Below are 19,643 nucleotides of genomic sequence, written 5' to 3'. Positions count from 1 at the left end.
GGTCTGTACTCTATACCTAGTTTCTGACATAGTTTTCTAGTTTTCCCAGTAGTTTTTGTCAAATGATGAGTTTTTGTATTAAAAGCTTGGATCTTTGGGTTTATCAAATACTAGATTACTATGGTCATTTACTATAATATATTGCGTATAATCTATTCCACTGATCCACCACTCTACAAGTGTTCCTAAAGTCTGGACACATAGTTAAATGTGGAGTTACTGCTTTGAGTTCGTGTGAATCTTACAAAGCACATCAACCTTTGCATCACAAATGATGGAAATAATATTGATGATGTTATTTGTGAATATTCCAATTAAATAAAATGTTGAAAATTTCATTCATTTAATTTCTTGAAAATATGCATTTTTGCCTATGTGTCCAGACTTTAGGAACACCCTGTATTTCTTAGCCAACACCTGATTGTTTGGATAATTACCCCTTTATAATGCAGTTTGAGACCTGGTACAGTTAGACTACTTCCCTTCACTTTTTTTATTCAATTCTCTTGATATTCTTGACCTTTTGTTCTTCCAGATCAATTTTGTTATTATTTTTCTAGCTCTTTTAAATAATTTTTTGATATAGCACTGAATAGGTATATTAATTTAGGCAGATTTGTCATTTTATTATATTGACTTGGCCTACCCATGAGTGATTAAAAATTTTCCAATTATTTAGATCTGACTTTGTGTGAAAAGTGTTTTGTAACTGTGTTCATGTAGTTTCTGGGTTTGTCTTGCCAGGTAGACTCTAAATGTTTTATATTGTCTACAGTTATTTTAAATGGAATTTCTCTATTTCTTGCTGCTGGACTTTGTTGGTAATATGTAGAAATGCTGATGATGTGAGTCTATTTTGTATTCTGCAACTTTGCTAAAGTTATTAATCAACTAGTTTTTTAGTTGATTCTCTAGGGTTCTCTAAGTATACTGTCATGTGGTCTGCAAAAAGTGATAGTTTTGTTTCCTTGCTGCCTATTTTAATTACTTCAATGTCTTTTTCATAGCTAACATTTCTAGTACAGTATTGAGTAATAGTGGTGATAACGGGCATCCTTGCTTCACCTCTGATTGTGTTGGGAAGGCTTCTTATCCCCATTGTAGAAAATGCTTGCTGATGGTTTTAGATAAATATTTCTTATAATTTTAAGGTAAACTCCATTTATTTCCATGCTCTCAAATGTTTTTGATAGGAAGAAGTGTTGTATTCTGTCAAAGACTTTCTGCATCGATTGAGATAATTATATGATTTCTGTTGCTTTTGTTATTGATATTGTCAATTATACTGATAATTTTCCTAATATTGAACCAGTCCTGGATTCCTGGTAAATCCCACCTGGTCATAGTGTATGATCCTTGTGATGTACTGCAGTAATCTCTTTCCTAGTATTTTATTTAAAAATTTTGCATCAATATTAATTAGAGAAATTGGTCCATAGTTTTATTTTTTTGTTTTTGCTCTTCCTGGTGAAAGGAATTTGGTAGGACTCCTTCATCTAGTTTTCCGAATAGTTTATATAGTATTGGTATTAATTTTCTTTAAATAGTTTGGTAGAATTCGCTTGTGAATCCATCTGGTCCAGGAGATTTTTCTTAGGGAATTCATTGATAGCTTGTTGAATTTCTTTTTCTAAGATTGCATTATTTAATTATTCTATTTCCTCTTCTGCTAATCTGGACAATTTATGTTTTTGTAAATATTCATCCATTTCATTTAGATTGTCAGATTTATCGGCATATAATTGGGCAAAATGGCTCCTAATAGTTGTTTTAATTTCCTCTTCGTTGGTGGTAAATTCATCCAAATGCTGGTATTTTTAGAGAGGGACAGACTTCATTAGAAACTCATGTATGATTTTTATAACAACATAAGAGAAAAAATATCCAAAGTAAAACTGGATACTGTGCAGTTATATTGATCAAGGTTGACCCTTAAGAAAAGAGAACACAATGTTCCCCTCTCCCTTCTTTGGGAACTCTGGGTATGGAACATTGAATATACCATCAGCCTTGTTTGATGTGTTGTTTAGTTTGCCTGTTGTTTTTTCTCTTCATGATTTCGATGTAGTCCTTCCTCATCTTCACTTCGCAGCATCCTTCTTTCTCCTTAAGGTTCAGCTCAGATGTTACCCCTCCTGGGAAGTCTTCCCTGATTCTCCTAGTTTTTAGTGTTCTGTCTTTCAGGAAACTAATATTGCCAGATTTGGGGGGAGGGGAAGTAAATGGGAGTGTTTCTGCATGGATCTCCTTCTCTCTTTGAACTCCACATGCCAGAAGCCCGTGTGTCAGCTCTGCAGCATGACTATAATCCAGCACGCACTCTAGTTGGAAAAGTATTAGTCCAAACGGAAAGCTTGAAAAGGGCTGTTGGAGAGGCACAGGTACAGGCAGCTATGGAAAGAGGTGTTGGTGGTGGGAACAGCTATGTGAGAGGCTTCTTCTGTTTTCTGAGAGGAGTTGATGCGCCCAAGAGTCGAGGGTACTATTTCAGCCTCCTGCCATGACTGAACCGGCCTATCCTTTTCTTGCTGTGTTACACACAGCTTTCAGGAGGCATGCTGAAAGAGGTAACTCTTTGGGAATAGGTACTAAGAGCGCTGATTCTAATTCCAGTTCTGTGGCTAAGTAGCCATATGACCTTGGGGAAGTCACTTTCCCTTATGATGTCAGTTTTCTTTATAACACGAAGGAGGGGTGGGGATGATAGGAGAACAATTTATATAATCATGACAAAAACTGATCAATGGAACATCCCGCTAGTATTCCAGAGAACTGATGATGAAGCATTTCTACTCACTCCCTGACAGAGTCGATGGCTTCAAGATGCAGAATGGGACATGTTTTCAGACATGGGCAACATGGGAATTTATTTCACTTGATGATGTGTATTTGTTACAGAGACTTCCTTCCCTTTAGTTTTGGGGGATAGGGTGAAAGGAAGAGGGAGGTTAGGTATAGGGTTGCCACAAAACAGAAAAAAAGAAGAGAAGGAAGAACAGGATGAATTCTAGACAAGTAGAACAGATCTGAAGGCTGTGTGTTGAATTTTTCATTTATTACTTATTTTTATTATAAAGAAAAGCAATCTTCACATAATAGAGATCCACAGTTTCACAGAAAATGCCCATTTCATTTGGTGCTGGCTAAATTCAGAATAAAAATATTAAAAATAAAACGAAGGACCTTGTCTATAATAATGATCTATAAAACATAATGTAACAACAATGTGGCTAGCAGCTACTGTGACTGTAAAACCAACAACAACCAGCACACAGGAGGGCTGCTAGCACAGGTTCTTTCATCTGCTTTTCTAAGGAATGTAACTTTAAAGGGTTAACAATCTCACTTTAATCCACCATACAAATATCATTCACTTAGTTCAGGAGGAAAAGCCAGTAACCTGAACTTCAGAGCAAATACAAACAAATTACAAACATACATTATAAATAGACCAAATACAAACCAACGTCTGGGTTAGCAAAGCCGGGGAGGGGGGCAGTTACGTGCCACTCTTCCAGTGAGTGAGAGCCCCCAAGGAAAAACGCCAACCTCTTGAGTTTATATATTCTGTTCAGGGTCAAAGGGCGTCACAACATGCAACTCAGCCACGTGACCTAAAAGCGTAACAAACATGCAACTTAAATCCACGTGGCCTGACTTAAACCTACATGGCCTAAAAGCTTCTGATGTCACAAATATGTGACTCAAACCTATGTAAACTAGGCTTTCCCTTGAGGCAAGGAGGTCATCAAAGACTCCTGCTTTAATCAAAGAAACAAAGGCCATACTCTTCAGGGGCACTTAATTAAATAAGTGCTAAAAGAGAAAACAGTAAAAGAAAGTCCCACCTTAATTACTGATACACATAATAACTCTAATTACATTTATTTCAGATCACTTAGGGACAGGTAGCCAGGAAAGTGGTTAGGATTTCTAAAGAATTTTATTCCTATCCTGAATTTTTTTTTCCCTAAAAGAACCATCTCCTGTTACATGTGGGCAATATGTTAACACACTGCTGACTTTGAATTTTTAACCAGTGTTATATTTGGGTAATTTAATGCAAATCAAACATTTTATAAAAATAAGCAATATTTCACAGATAAATGTCATAGGGAAAGGATTTTTATCAAGGTTCTGTTGTTGTCACTTGTGATCAGGACTTATTGTAGGGCCCTATAGCTAATATGGAAATGGCATAGCAATGAGCTTATAAAGTAATTTTAGATAATTTTAATAGAAAAAAGAATGGTGTAATTCAGAAGACTTATTTTGTAAAATCTTAAGGGATTACATTTTCATATTTGTTGAGATAATAGACCTGTAAGTGACTAGCCATACATAATGTTTGCATAGTCCATGAGCTTTTAAGTCAGCTTTTTTTTTTAAGGTATATCTTGGTTAGTTATGTCCATGAATTAGCATGAAAATTTTCTCTGTAAGCAATCTGGATTTTGAGACAGGATTGGTAAAGTGAATTATGGCTTACATCAAACCACATCAAATATTTTGCTGTCATCATACTTTGTCCTTTGATTCTCTATCCTTTGTGGAAACATGTCAATACTTAATCCTGTCAGGAAAGGTAGTCAGAAAGGGATGCTCTAAAAAAAAAATAAGTGATACCTTTTTCAATGGCCTCTGTTTCACTTCTGCTATTGCTGGCTGAAAAGGCATAACCCTGTTCATACCCAGTTTTCACTACTGTTTTGGTAGTCAAAACACACTCTCATAATGCCTATAATCTATAAAGTAATTTTTAAAATGTATATGTGGTTTTCTTGAGCCATCACTGAACTTTCTGGTGTAAAAGAACAATAAAATGGTTACTAGCTGAAATGTATCTTATCAACAGGGCTGTTAGTTTTGGATGTAAATTGTCACATTTAATTTGGAAAATTTACTTTAATTATGTGATGATTCTTCTGGTACAAGATCTGTCAAGTTCCTTTTCACTGTATTTGTCTCTGGAGAGTGAAAAATTGTATGAGGCTTTTAGAGAGCTAGTTTGGAAGGGCAGATGTTACGAATAAAATGTTCTGTAGTTTGTATTAATTTATTACTTTGTGAGCATCTGAGGAACTAAACATTTATGAAAGGGAACAAAGACTTGGTGTCATCTGCAATTTAGAATCCTAGATCTGGCAGGAACCTTAAATGCAATCTAGTCCAACAATTTCATTTTACAGATGAAAAAACAAGGTCATAGAGGTGAGATGACTTGAACAAAGTTTTTAAAACGGTAGTTGGCAGTATAACTTGGATTTGAATTTAGGGCTCAGAAATGCTAGCTGCTGCACTTCGACTTCATAATTACACCTCTGGAAAATGACTCTTCTTTGAAAGTTTAGACTCCAATGTAACCAGATTTCCCATGGGAGAGCAATTTTCATCAAGCGGTCAAAAATTCCCAAGGCATGTAGTAGTTCCATTGATACGTTTCCTTGGTCGTACCTTTCAGCTCATGCCAGCTAACCCTCAAGACCTATACAAAATCCCTTAAAGGTTTTATACAATTTAACTTGACATATGAATGACCAAGGATCCTGGATTATATAGTATGGTGAAATAATACAATGGAAGTGACTGAAAGGTGGCGAATGGTGGCATTTGAAATACCAGGTGATGTATGATTCTATAGGAAATGGTAACACATCAGTGTATGTCAGCGTCAGTGGCAATAAGCTTACCATCTCTATTTCAGATGAGTCCAGACAGTTAAGTGTCTCCTGTGTGCATAGTACTGTGGAGAAGGCAATATGAGGGTGTCCGTCTCAGGGAATTTAAAGTTCAGTAGAGGGAGACGAGATTCTCACACCTAAAACTGCTAGGGGGAAAAGAGTAAGATATTTTATTTCATTTTTTAGAACAAGATATTATGTAAGGAAATGCTAAGTCATGTAGCAGGATCTGAAATGTAATAAAAACAGAGAAGGAAAAGATCACTGAAGGCTGGCAGTATCAGGAGGCTTTGTGGAAGAAGTGAGATTTGAATTGGTTCTAAAATAGAGGGATATATGCATCCAGTATAACTATTAACTTTGGCAAAATCTTTAAACATTTTGATAGAAAATACCTTCCATTTTCTCCTCCTCCAATACATTTTGTATAGAGAGTGCTACAAGAGTCATCTTCCCAAGTGGTTACTGTAATGATGTCATTCCTTTGTCAAAAATCCACCGTCAACCTCCCCTTGCTAATTGTATCAAGCTAATTTTTCTATGTGACTTTAAATTGTTTCTATAGGAGGGAGGGAGAAGGGATAGAGTCTGGAAGTCAAAATTTAAATAAAAATGTTTAAACAACTGAAAAAATTTATCTCTATAATTTGGCTCAGCTGGTGCTGTTCACCTTTATTTCCCCCTACTGCCTGAGTCCTCAGTTTAAGGTGCCTTACATACATACAAAAGGTTAATCCCTACCACCATACCTCTGTTCAGGTAATCACTCATATTTCTCTCTCTTTCACTTTCCCCTTCTTCTCTTCCTTTATACAAATCTTACCCATCAGATTCTGCCTTCTCCATGCACACCACCCTAGATATTTTCGGCTCCCATAATTTCTCTCTTTTGAAATTTTGTTCTAAATTAAACTTAAAAAATAAAGTAGCACAATTCAATTTATATCTTGGTCTCTAAGTATTCTTCATGTCTAAGGCTACATCAAATGATCTGTAAGTTCCTCAAAGGTAAGGATTATGTTTTCTTCTGTATTTTCCAGAACATGCTGCACAGTGCTAGGCACATAGTAGATTCTCAGTATTCAAGTTAACAAACATTTGTTAAGTGACTATGCCCAAAAGCACCACGTAAGACACGGAGATTACAAATTAAAAAATACGAGATAGTCTCTGCCATCAAGGAGGTTACAGTGTTCCAAATGTGGAGGAAAACAACATTAAACACAGTTAAATTAATCTTAGGTAATACTTTTTTGATTTTTGGCTTTACCTTAGGGATATTTTTAATTTGGATAATTGGTACTTGAATGATTAATATTTTACCTTGGAAAATCTGGGCTATCTGATTCAGTAGTTTTTCTTTCTTGTCTCCTATCCCTACTAAAAGTAAATTACCTCAGAATCTTGTAGGGTTAGGAAATGGAGACAACCCAAGGCCAGCATTTTGTTAATCAGATTGGCATCAAAGACAATTAAAGAAGAAAATCTGGCACTTAGTGGGAATATAACTTAATGTACTAATGAAACGCACAATTTCGAAACATAGCCTGTAAAGGAAGACTTTTCCTGATGCAGTTTAGGACCTAAAGCGAAAGGATGGAAAACAGAATCATTTGTGTTCTCTTTACATGTTTCCCGTAGTTTATGAAGGGGTCACAAGATGATGGGAGAGAATTGGTGGATTAGAGCAGAGCAGTAAAAGCAAAAGGATTGAATTATTGTGTAAGAGGCATATGATGGAGAATCCGGAAATTCTTAAAAAGGGAGTATGTATACAGGTATTTTATGTCAGAGCTAGACACTGAAGACTGTTTATAGTTGAGAATTTGGCACAGTGGCCAAATTCATGAGTATGTTTAACTTAGAAGTTTAGAGGTTTATTTTTGTATATTACCAAATCATCCTACCTCCATCTTCCTCCTTTCCACAATAATGTATTATTTTTACCTTTCCTTCTCTTTTTACCCTCTTTGAACCTTCATTACAGAACCTATTCACTCCTAAAACTTCTGTTTTTCTTATTTTTAAAAATTTTCTTATTTTTCCTTTGAAGACATTAAGATCCCTTCACAACCTTCCCCCCCACCCTGCCCTTAAGGGTTATACTCAGCTTTATAGGATATATCATTCTTGATTGTAAATCTAACTCTTTTGCATTTTGTAATATTTTATTCCAAGATCTTCTCTTGTTTATAGTAGAAGCTGTCTTGCTTTGTGTGATCCTGACTGTGTAGTTCCTTGATACTAGAATGCCTTCTTTCCATTTACGTGCAGCACTTTTTTTCTTTGATATTGGAGCTCTGGATTTTGCCTCTGACATTCCTGACTTTTAATTTTGGTATATCTCTTAGGAGATGATTAGTGGATTATTTCTATCTTTATTTTATGCTCTGGTTCTAATAAATTTAGGCAGTTTTCATTTATGTTTTCTTAAAATATAGTTTTTTGGGGCTTTTTAAAATATGGTTTTCTGGAAGCCCAAAGATTTATAAATTATTTCTCCTTGGTCTGTTTTCCAGGTCAATTTTTTTCTATTTGCTAGCCAATAACTTGAATCTTTTAATTTGTACTGATATTCCTTACTATCTCATGGAGTCATTGATTTCTGTTTGGTCTATTCTAGTTTTCAGGGATTCAATTTCTTGAGTAAAGATTACTGCTTTCTCTTCTAAGCTACATAGTCTTCCAATTCTTTCTTCCAGGGTTTTAATTTCATTTTAAAAAAATCTCTTGCTTCATTCTTCAAGATTTTCATGTGTTCTTCTTGATCACTAGCTAATATAGCAGATAGAGTGCTGGACATGGAGTCAGAAAAACCCGAGTTCAAATCCTGCCTCAGACATTTAATTGTGTGATTCTGAGCAAATTACTCAACCTCCTTTAGTCTCAGTTTCTTCCCCTGTAACTTGGGCACAATAATAGCATCTATATCATAACACTGCTATGAGGATCAAATGAGATAATGTCTGTGAAAAAATTCTTTTTTGGCAAAACTTAAAGCCCTATGTAAATGTTAGCTATTACTACTAATTCTGTTGTTGTTAGGTATTGTAGCCCTTGTGGAAAATACACTTTTTCCTCTGAGTTTCTACTTGTAAAATTTACATGCTCCTTGTTTGAGACCTCTAGATTTGCTAATTTTGGGGAGCTCTTGATCTGAAGACTTAATAGTTTTGAGACTAGTTGGTGTTTTTCTTGATTTGCTCCTCTCTCTAACTTTAGTTCCTGCACTGGGGCTTTGTGCCAGAGCTAGGTTCTTCCCTTTATGCCATCCCCTCCCCCACTGTCAATATTCAGAGGGCTGGGTCTTCAGGACTCTCTTATGCTTGCTCAGGACAGACTATTAGGGATTTGAGGAACCCTGGGTCCTGGGCTGCCCTGGTCTGGACGTTGCCCTCCATGATAGACACTGTTCCTTTTGCTGTTGCTACCAGATACTTGAGGCTTTCAAGGTTTCCACCCTGGGACTTTCAGACCACCTGATTCTTTCTTTGGGCTTGCCTTTCATTCTTTCTGCCACTGGACATAGACTTTTAAGGGCTAAATGTGTCCCTGGACCTCTGGTTGAGCTGGGAGGCTACTCTGAAGTGAAGCTGGCTTTGCTGGTGTGCCTTCCTTTTTATTGTCCTTGAACTTCTGGCTAATATCTCATGCAGTTATGAGGTGGAAGAAGTCACTTATTGTAGTTTCACATTGGATTTTGCGCCAATTGTTTGATCTGGTATAAAGGATTTTTGCCAAAGTGATTATGTGAGAGATGGGCAGCCTGCCTCAAAATTTAGGCAACCATCTTGGTTGGAAGTCCGCTCCTAGGAGAAGAATTCATAAGCAGACAAGAAATAGAGAGAACAAAAGAACATAAAAGGGACAATTTAAATTTTATAAGATTGGAAAGGTTTTGCACAAACAAAATCTATATAGATAAAATTAGAAGGGAAACAGTTAACTGGGGAAAAATCTTGGCAGCAAAATTTTGTTAGAGATCTTGTATCTAAAGCATATTAGGATAATAATGATTAAGATAACAATAAGACGATGATGATGATAGCTAGCATTTATATAGGGCTCCCTTTGTGCCAAGCACTGTGCTAAGGCCTTTACAAATGTTATCTCGTTTCATCTTCACAAGAGCCCTGTAACATAGGTGCTATCCTTATTCCCATTTTACAGTTGAGGGATCTGAGGCATACATATAGACTCACCCAAGGTCACACAGCTATGGAGTATTTGGGGCTGAGTTTGAACTCAGGTCTCCCTGATTCCAGACCCCATCATTCTATCCACCGTACCAGAGATGTAAGAATGGCAACCATTGCCCAAAGGATAGAAATGCGCAGTTCTTAAAAGTATCCATGCAAATGATCGAACAATATAAGAATATCGCTGTTAAATTAAAGAATTCAAACTAAAGCAACATTGAGGGTCTGCCTCACACCCATCAGACTGGCACAGATGACTACAGAGGAAAATAACAGTTGTTGGAGAAAGTAGTGGAAGACGACGTGCCAGCTGCTGGTAGAATGATGAAATGATCTAGCTGTCCTGGAAAGCAATTTGGAAATATAGCCCCAAATTCACTAAACTTGCCTTTGACGCAGTGATCGCACTACTATGTCTGCACCACAAAGAGACCAAGAAAATAAGGAAAAGATCCATCTGGACAAAAATATTTACAATGGTTCTTTTTGTTGTAGTGAAGAACTGGAAACTAAGGGGGTAAATTTCAGAGAATTCTGCATAGTTTGAACTGATACAGAGTGAAGTGAGCCGAACCAAGAAAGCCATTTATATAAGGAGAGCAACAGTGCAAAGAAAAGTGACTTTGAAAGGCTTAAGAATGATGGTCAGTGCGATGATCAACCAGAACTCCAACGAATCTGTGATGAAGCGTCGTATCCAGCTCCTGATAAGTGATGCAGGATACATACAGCTTCATACGTGTCAAATGCATGGATTAGCTTTGCTTGACCAATCTGAGGGGATAAAGTGCTAGACCTGACCCGGAGTCAGGAAAACCTGAGTTTGAATCCAGCCTCAGACACTTATGAGCTATGTAAGACTCTTGATCACTGCCTGTCTCAGTTTCCTCATTTGTAAAATGGGGATAATAATAGCACCTACCTCCCAAGGTTGTGGTGAGGACCAAATGAGATAAAATTGGGAAGATATATATGTATGTATATATATATGTATATATATATATATATACGTATATATAAATATATATATAAACATATGCCTATATATACACATACACACATATATATAAATATTGAATATAATATTGAAAGGTCTTTATTCACCTCAAAGTGCTATAGAAATGTTATTGTAATGTTTTTCTCTTTTTACTGGGGAAGAGATTTGGTAGTGAGGAAGGACCTAGCAATAGTAATGACCCCCAAAATGAGAAAAGAAATAAGAGAATTACTGAAGCATCTTAAAAAATGCACAGAAGGCAGCACAAAGAGATTCAGAGAAAAACATGGATGAGGAGGTCAGCTTTGAAAGTCACAGTTTAGATTTATTATATATTCAGCACATTTAGGCTCTGGATTTGCTTTCCCAATCCACTCTTATACTACTAGTCCTGTTCTCCCAAAGCAAGGCTACTGTTCTGTCTTCCTTCTGTGCCTTTTAATTATTAATGAGCTGGAAACTTAGTCTGCATTCAAAAGACTACAATCAAGGAACTCATCTCTCTCTCTCTCTCTCTCTCTCTCTCTCTCTCTCTCTCTCTCTCTCTCTCTCTCTCTCTCTCTCTCTCTTCCTCCCCTCCCTTTCTCCCTCCCTCCCTCCCTCTGCTTTTGAGTGAGGATGAGCACTCTGGGATTCTGGATTGGGGAGAGGGGACACCCCAAGAACCCTGATGGGTATTCTTCTAATGCTATCACTCTCAGCCTAGATCTAGTGTGTCCTTCCCTCTTATTTGACTAGTTAACATTCCCCCAATATCATTTAACCATTGCCTAGTACTCAATATAATTTTGACCGGTTGATATCTATTTTATATCGTTGATAACCAATGAACATCAATCAGCTTTTACAAAAGGATATTTAATGGCAATTTAATTTAATATGGCAAGAACCAAAGTGCAGAAATGTCCCCCTCAACCAGGATAGAGTTGTTCCTTTTCACTTCAGTCCCTGGGGGGCATGGGCTCAAATGAAAGTGGTTGCTACAAAACATTCTTCCTACCAAGTTTACTTGTGGGTGCAGCATAGCCAATGATAAATGGGCACAACAGGAAGAAACTATCTCCAGCTGGGCAGGGGGCAGCTAGGTGGTATATGGATAGAGTACCAGGCCTGGAGTCAGGAAGATCTGAGTTCAAATCCAACCTCAGACACTTGCTGCGTGACCCTCGGCAAGTCACTTAACCCTCATTTGCCTGAGGAAATGGCAAGCCCTTCAATATCTTTGCCAAGAAAACCCTATGGACAAGTCCATGGGGTCACAAAGAGTCAGACATGACAGAACAACAACAACATCTCTAATTGGGCAGAAGGTTTCCTCTATTTCCCTTTTCATTCAAATTCCATGTTAATAAAACATAGAAGTGATCGTGCAATGAGAGTCTAGATATTGGTCCTGATGGAAGAGACCTGGGGGAAGAAATTACCACAAAGATGTGGGGGAGGATAGAGCAAAAATATAAATTTCACATTTTAATATTTTTATTGATTTTATCCTCTATATCATGACTCAGGTCAACAATGAGTTAAAGCATGCTTCAGAGGGCAAAAGCTGTAACTCTCACTATGTGAAGAACAGCCCAGGTGTCTGGAAACTTGAATATGTTCTAGGAGTCAATGGGGATATTTCAGCCCACTTGAAAAAAAATGGCGGGACATCCTGGGGCATATAGGGAAGAGTAGCTCAATAGAATGCCACCTGTTGGTCGAGGCAGACATTGCACTCTGTGTTTCAGTCATACCCGTTTGCTAGATCTCCAAGTGAATATATAAGTGTGAATGTTTGTCACATCTAAAATGAAGTGGCTTGGATGGTCTTGAGACTTTCCAACTCTAAATCTAGGATATTGCAATCAAACCTGTTTATTAGGAAGATTAATCTGGCAATATTGAGAATTGAATTGATTTAAGGACTAATTGAAGAATCCTAAACCATTGCTTTATCATGCCCTGCTACTTCCCTACTTCTACTATCAAAACTAATTTTTAAGACCCCAAGAGGATCTACCTTGATTATAATAATGTCTGACATTTATATAGTGTTGCAAGGTCTATAAAATGCTTTACATCTATTATCTCATTTAATCCTCACAATATCCTTATGATATATGACTAATCAGGTATTTTTAGTAAATGAAATTATTTTTATATTTTATGAATATATTGGATTTTCAAGAGTCTGAGATTTTCCTGATGGGAGCCAAGATAGCTCTAAGTCAATTTCCCTAAAATCAATTGTACTAAAATCCATCTGCTTTGAAAACAATTTGCCTAGAACACCAAATGTGGATGCTGTGAGTGCCAGGCTAAGGACTTTGAATTTTATTTATCAGGCAATGGGCAGTGATGAAAGGAGATTGGATTTTGAATAAGAAGGCCTGGGTTAGACTTTCAGCGCGGCCACTTAATCACTACTGGTTTGTCCTTAGTTAAGTCATTTGCCTTCTCTGGGGGGCACTTGGTTTCCTCAACCATAAAATAAGGGGGTTGAACTGGCTGGTTCTCATGTCCCTTCCATCTCTAAATCTATGATTCTGTGGGGAGACCTATGTATTAGGAAGATTAATCTGGCAGCGCTGTATAAGATAGATTGAAGAGGGGAAGAGCAGGAGAAAACAATTGGATTATTGTGGTAGCTTAGTGGAGATGTGATAGGCCATGGCCAAGGCAAGCTTTGGTGAGGATGGAGCCCGGCCACATATGAGATACTGTAGAAACAGGAAGCACATGACACAGTGTAAAGGGTCCTAGATCCTGATTCTTGAGCCAGGATGCTCATACTGAGTTTAGGCTCAGTCACTAGCCATGTGCTGTTGATAAGTCAACCACTCCAAGCTTCAGGTTCATCATTTAAAAAAATTAAATAATAATAATGTACGACCCACTTCAGTTTATTTGTTTAATTTTTTTTTGTGAGGAAAATGTTTTTTAAGCCTTACAATGCTCTATAAATGTGGCTTGTTATTATTAGAATGGACAGGGTTTATGGCACACTGGGCTTAAGGTCAGGGAGACCTGAGTTATAATTTGACCTCACATACTTCTTAGCTATATGAGCCTGGGCAAGTCACTTAACCTTGCTTTGCCTCAGTTTCCATAAATGTAAATAATAACAACACCTGTCTTGCAGGGCTGTTGTGAGGATCAAATGAGATAATATTTATAAAGCCCCTAGAACAGTGCCTGGCACATAGGAAGCACTCTACAAATGGTTATAACCTTCATCCCAATCCCACCTCCAGCTAACTCCTATTGAGCTCAACAGTCTCATGCCCAATCAGTTAATTAAAAAAAATATTTTATTAAGAACCTACTGTGTGCTTGGAACTATGTATCTTTTTATATGTATCTTTTTAATGGACATTAAGTCAAATAATTGCATTGCTTGGCTTTTATAGCTCCCTAATACTTACCCTCTTCTCCCTTCCCTGTGTACATATAAACACTTTCTCCTTTTCTTGTTACCCTCTCCTGTTCACATTTTCACTAGTAGGAATACAGTATCAGAATATACATTTATGCTGCCATTCTTAGGCATTTGCACCTTAACATCAAGGACTACCAAGATCATGGCATTGCAGATTTAGGATTGGAATGCACCATAAGATTGTTTTTGTATTTTCAACTTTGAAATGTCACAGAATCACAAAAGCTCAAAATGAGAGGAAAACACTAGCCCAACACATACCTGAACAAGAATCTTTTCCACAATACTGGTCATTTGATTTCTTCTTAAAGATCTGAAGTGAAGGAAGAGGTACTAAAAAGATCATGACCAGCAAGAATGTTGGACCAAATCAAATAACAAAATTGAATAAAGTAATATTTAAGTACAAAAAAATCAATTTCACAAGTGCAAAATGGGGAAGACATACCTAGACAGCAGTTTTTCTAGAAAAGATCTAGAGGTTTTAGTGAACTGCAAGATCAATTATAAGTCAACATGATATAGCACCCTAAAATGTTAATGTGATTTTAGGCTACATTAAAAGAGAAAGGTACAGTTGGGTGTCATAGTAGTTAGAATGCGATGCCTGGAGTCAGGAAGACTCAGCTTCCTGAGTTCAAATCTGACCTCAGATATTTACTAGCTGTGTGACCCTGGGCAAGTCACTTAACACTCATTGCCTCAGTTTTCCCATCTGTAAAATTATGCTGGAGCAGGAAATGCCAAACCACTCCAGTATTTTTGCTAAGAAATCTCCAAAATGGGATCATAAAGAGCCAGACACAACTGAAATGAACACAAACAACAAAAGAAAAAGGCATAGTGCTCAAGATGGATAGGGAGATGATAGTCTTTCCCTGTACTCTGCTCTGGTCAGACCACATTTTCGACTATTATGATCAGTTCTGACAATTGTATTTTTTTTTATACTGGAAAACTTTTTATTGTAGGTGGAGTGGGATAGCTGGACACAGTTTAGATGATTCCAATTTTGTTGGCAACATCTAAAGCATCGTAGTCTGGAGCAAGTCGGACATAGGTCTTCTTCTCTCCATCAGGCCGGATCAGTGTGTTGACCTTGGCCACATCGATGTCATACAGCTTCTTTACCGCCTGCTTTATCTGATGCTTAAAGAGGCTATTGATAATCAGGAAGGCCTCCAGAGGCATTGACCTTGATGTTGAAAAGTCTAAAGCTTATATTATATGAAGATCGGTCAAAGGAAATGGGGAGCTTGGAGAAGGAAAAACTTGGAGTTGGGGAAGGAGAGATCACAGATGTCTTCAAATCTGAAGGGCTGTTGTGTGGAAGAGGGGATTAGCCTCAGAGGGTAGAAATAGGAGTAAAGGACTGAAGTGCAAAAGCAAAAGTTTAGATTTGATGTAGGGAAAAAAACTTAAATGTGATTAGAAATGACCCAAAGTGGAATGCGACCTGTTTTGGAAAGTAGAGTTTTCCTGCAGTGGATGTCTTTGAACAGAGGCTGAAGTGACCATTTGTAGGTTTTATTGAGATCCTCATTCAGACACAGGGTAGGTTGGATGGAAGCCAATGTCCCTTCCAGCTCTTAAATTCTGTGGTTCTGTGAAAATTTCTTGAGGAAGCCCATTTCATTTTTGGACAATGTACAATTGTTTAGTTTTTCTTTACTCAGGACCTAAATGTACCTTTCATATAGTCTATTTTTTATCCAAATAGACCTACTGGCTATTCTCTGAACCTATATTCCATTTCCCTTTTCAGTTCATTAGGGTCAGTTATATCTACTCAGCCTGGAATTCCCTCTCTCTTCCTCTTTACCTCTCAGAATCCTTAGTGTCTTTTTTTTTGACCATTGTGACACTTTTATTGACAAAAATAATCCAGCAAATGATATTCACAGATGGTGACCACGGCGACCACCCTTTCTGCGAGTGCTGTCAGAGGGGATTGGAGTGACATCCTCAATCCGCCCAATCTTCATTCCAGAGCGTGCCAGAGCTCTCAGGGCTGACTGTGCACCAGGGCCAGCAGTCTTAGTCCTATTTCCCGCTGTGGCCCGAGGTTTGATGTGGAGGGCAGTGATGCCTAGTTCTTTATGTTTCTGGGCAACATCCTGAGTGGCCAACATAGCAGCATAGGGAGAAGATTCGTCTCTGTCAGCCTTGACCTTCATCCCACCAGTCACCCGGCAGATGGTTTCTTTGCCAGAGACATCAGTCACATGGACAAAGGTGTCATTGAAGGAAGCAAAGATATGGCAGACACCAAACACATTCTCTCCTTCTGCAACTTGAGGTCCAAGGCTGATGACCTGCTCTTCCTTCTTTTCCTTCCTCTTGTGAGGTGCCATTTCTGCTCTTCCTCTTGGGCCGCCAACACCCCCTTAGCGCCTTTTAAGATTCAGCTAAGATACCACCTCCTACAACAAACCTTTCCTGATAGCTAGCCCTGATTGTGAATGCCTTCTCCTCAAATTATTTTGTTCTTAATTGTCAATTTATGTGGTTTATATCTCAATAGAATATAAGCCCTATGAGGGCAGAGATTTTTTTTTTTCATTTTTGTCTTCCTAGTAGCTAGTAGAATACTTTGAACACAGTAGGTGCTTAAAAATGCTTGTTATATTGAATTAAATTCTGTAGCTTTCACCCAGTTCCCCTAGTTACAATCACAGAATTTCAGGGGTAGAACAAAACTAAACGGGTATTTGGTCCAACCCATAACTGAAAAGGGATTTCCTCTATAATATGACTAATAAGTGGTAACTGCTTCAAAATTGCCTATGAAGGGAGAACCCACTTTCTTGATGTGGTACATTTCACTTTTGAAAAACTGTTAGGAAATTGTATCATATACCCAACTTAAATTTGCCTCTTTGCAACTTCTACTCATCACTCCTAGTATATAGGAGGTTATGGTTCACAAAATACTTCATATTTATTCCTCAATTGAACCATACAGGAAGTCCAGTGAATAAAAATAGAGCAAAATTGTACCAAAGTATAACCTGAGGCACAGACAGTTTAAATGACTTGCCTAAGTTACAGTTAGGATCTGAACTCAGATCTTTTTGCTCTGAATTTAGTAATCTTTCCATTATATTATATCTGTTAAGTTCTATACTATGGCAAAGCAGGACAGTCTCAATTCTTTTCCCACATGATAGCTGTCTGCCAGTATTTGAAATGCTCTCATATCCTTGTCTAAATTTTTCTTCTCCAGGGCTAAACATTCCCAGTTCTTTCAACTCTTTGAATAGCCTGGTCTCTGGGTCCCTTGGCATCCTGTCTCCTCTGTTTCAGTTTTTCAATGTCATTCTTAAAATGCCATGGCCCAACTAAATACCATACTATAGATGTGGTCTGAGTGGGCCAAAGGAAAACAAGTCTATCATTTTTCTCATCCTAGAACTTCTGAATTTCAGTGTAGCCCAAGATTATCTGATTTTTTTTTGCTATTAATTCATTGAGTTTGCAGTCTATTAATGTCTTTTTTCATGCAAAATTAACCGTACCTCATCTATTTTGTACTTGTTAAGCTGATGTTTTGAGCTCAGATGTGGGTCTATAGATTTATCCCTATTAGATTTCATTTTATTGGATTTGGGGTCATTGTTCTAGACTAGGAGAATCTTTTGGAATCCTAACTTATCCAATGTCCCAGCTATCTCTTTTAGGTTTGTGCCATTTGAAAATTTGGTAAGTATGTCTTCATTCAGGTCATTGATAAGAATTTTGAACAGTAGAGTACCAAGGACAGCCCTAGGCTTGCTCTATTAGAGACCTCCTTCTAAGCAGACATTGATTCCTTAATGGCTACTCTTTCCATTTGGTCATTCAACTAGGTCCTAATAAACCTTATTATATTATGATGCCATTCTCTAGTCGATCCATAAAGATAATGGGAAAGATTTTGTCAGTCACATAGCTGAAATCTCAGTATACTCTTTCTATGTATTTCCTTGACCTACCAGTGAAAATAGGTCAAACAGTTCAAAAAGGAAATGGTGCTGGTCTTGCTTGACCCCATTCTAACAGTCATATGGCCTCTCTTAATCAACATTTCTCTTTCTAAATGCATTTCTGTTCATTTCTTTAATTCATTTCTTTAATAATATTCTTGTGAACATCTTGTGAAAGATGACAGTATTTGTACTTTTCTTGACACATTCAGTTCAGTAAGTATTTATTAAGCACATACTGTTCAATGACCCTGTAGTTGGTACAGGGAGAGACAAAGCTTAGATAAGACAATTTGCTACCCTCATGGAGTTTACAATTTATTTGATGGATAAAATATAAATGACTTTAACTTTTAATTAGCATATTAGGTACAAAGCAAAATGCTACCAGGTCCCAGAGGGGGCAAATGTTGGGGGAGGACAGAGAGGAGATGAATCGTAGAAAGATTAATGGAGGAGGTGGTATTTGAGTTGTGATTTAAAGAGATAAAGAGGAAATTCCAGTCTCTGGAAACAGCATGAATAAGAGCAGAGGTGAAAAAGGTTGTCTGGTTGGTTTTAGGGACAGAGAATTTTTCCATTTGGCCGGAGTCTAGAGCATGTAGTGAGAAGTAACATGCGAGAAAGCTAGAAAGGTGAATGACAGAAAATGGGCAAGCTTCAGTTGGGTGTGCTTGTTCAGTTGGCTGGTGGTATCACATGAGCTTCTGGCTACTCCAGCAGACCAGCTGTGAGCCAACCTATTTGATTAGTGCAAGTGAAGCACCTGAATCTTTTCTATAGCAGATGTCAGTGAGGAGGTTTCTCCAAATAAGAACCCAAAGCTCTTGTAAACTTGCTCAAGTTTATGTTGGAACTAAAAGACAGCAGAGCCTCCACCATTCCAAAAAAAGAAGTTACAGAATTGGAAAGGGAAAAGAGAGAAGGGTAAAAAAAGAGGAGGGGGGCTTAATGTGTGTAAGCAAAGGGCTGGCTTTATAGAGATCCCCAGAGATCTCACTATTTAATGAATTGATAACGATGGTTTGTGGTTTAAGCATTACATATACAAATTGGGGAAGGGATACTAGGTGGCCCAGTGGATAGAGCACTGGCCCTGAAGTCAGCAGGATCTGAATTCAAATCTGGCCTAAAAATACAAATAAGGTATAATAGAGCACTGTGAATAGACCTGACTTTCAAGTCTCTACTCTGATGCTTACCAGCTGATGACCTCAGGCGAATCAGTTTCTTCATGTATCAAATGAGGTCAGTTAGATCTGCCAACTTCACAAGATGTTCACAAGAATGTTATTAAAGAAATGCATTTAGAGAGAGAAATGTTGATTAAGAGGCCATGGGGCCAAGCAAGACCAATGTCATTTCATCCTGTTGTAG

General features: G+C 37.6%; 1 protein-coding gene across 1 annotated transcript; it reads right to left on the bottom strand.

Annotated features, from left to right (window-relative positions):
• Nucleotides 1–16,199: 16,199 nt before the first annotated feature.
• LOC118829969 (40S ribosomal protein S14-like) lies at nucleotides 16,200–16,655 on the bottom strand. Its single transcript, XM_036736833.1, has one exon. It carries the CDS (start codon nucleotides 16,653–16,655, stop codon nucleotides 16,200–16,202), a length of 456 nt encoding a protein of 151 aa, XP_036592728.1.
• Between the last annotated feature and the right edge of the window lie 2,988 nt (nucleotides 16,656–19,643).

The sequence above is a fragment of the Trichosurus vulpecula genome, chromosome 8, assembly GCF_011100635.1.
Source record: "Trichosurus vulpecula isolate mTriVul1 chromosome 8, mTriVul1.pri, whole genome shotgun sequence".
NCBI classification, from domain to species: Eukaryota; Metazoa; Chordata; class Mammalia; order Diprotodontia; family Phalangeridae; genus Trichosurus; species Trichosurus vulpecula.
The sequence above is the reverse complement of the archived record's forward strand: the minus strand, read 5'-3'. Positions and strand labels throughout refer to the sequence as shown.

What these genes read in the sequence shown, in the direction of transcription:
- LOC118829969 (XM_036736833.1), bottom strand. Translation starts at nt 16,655, where the DNA reads ATGGCACCTCACAAGAGGAAGGAAAAGAAGGAAGAGCAGGTCATCAGC.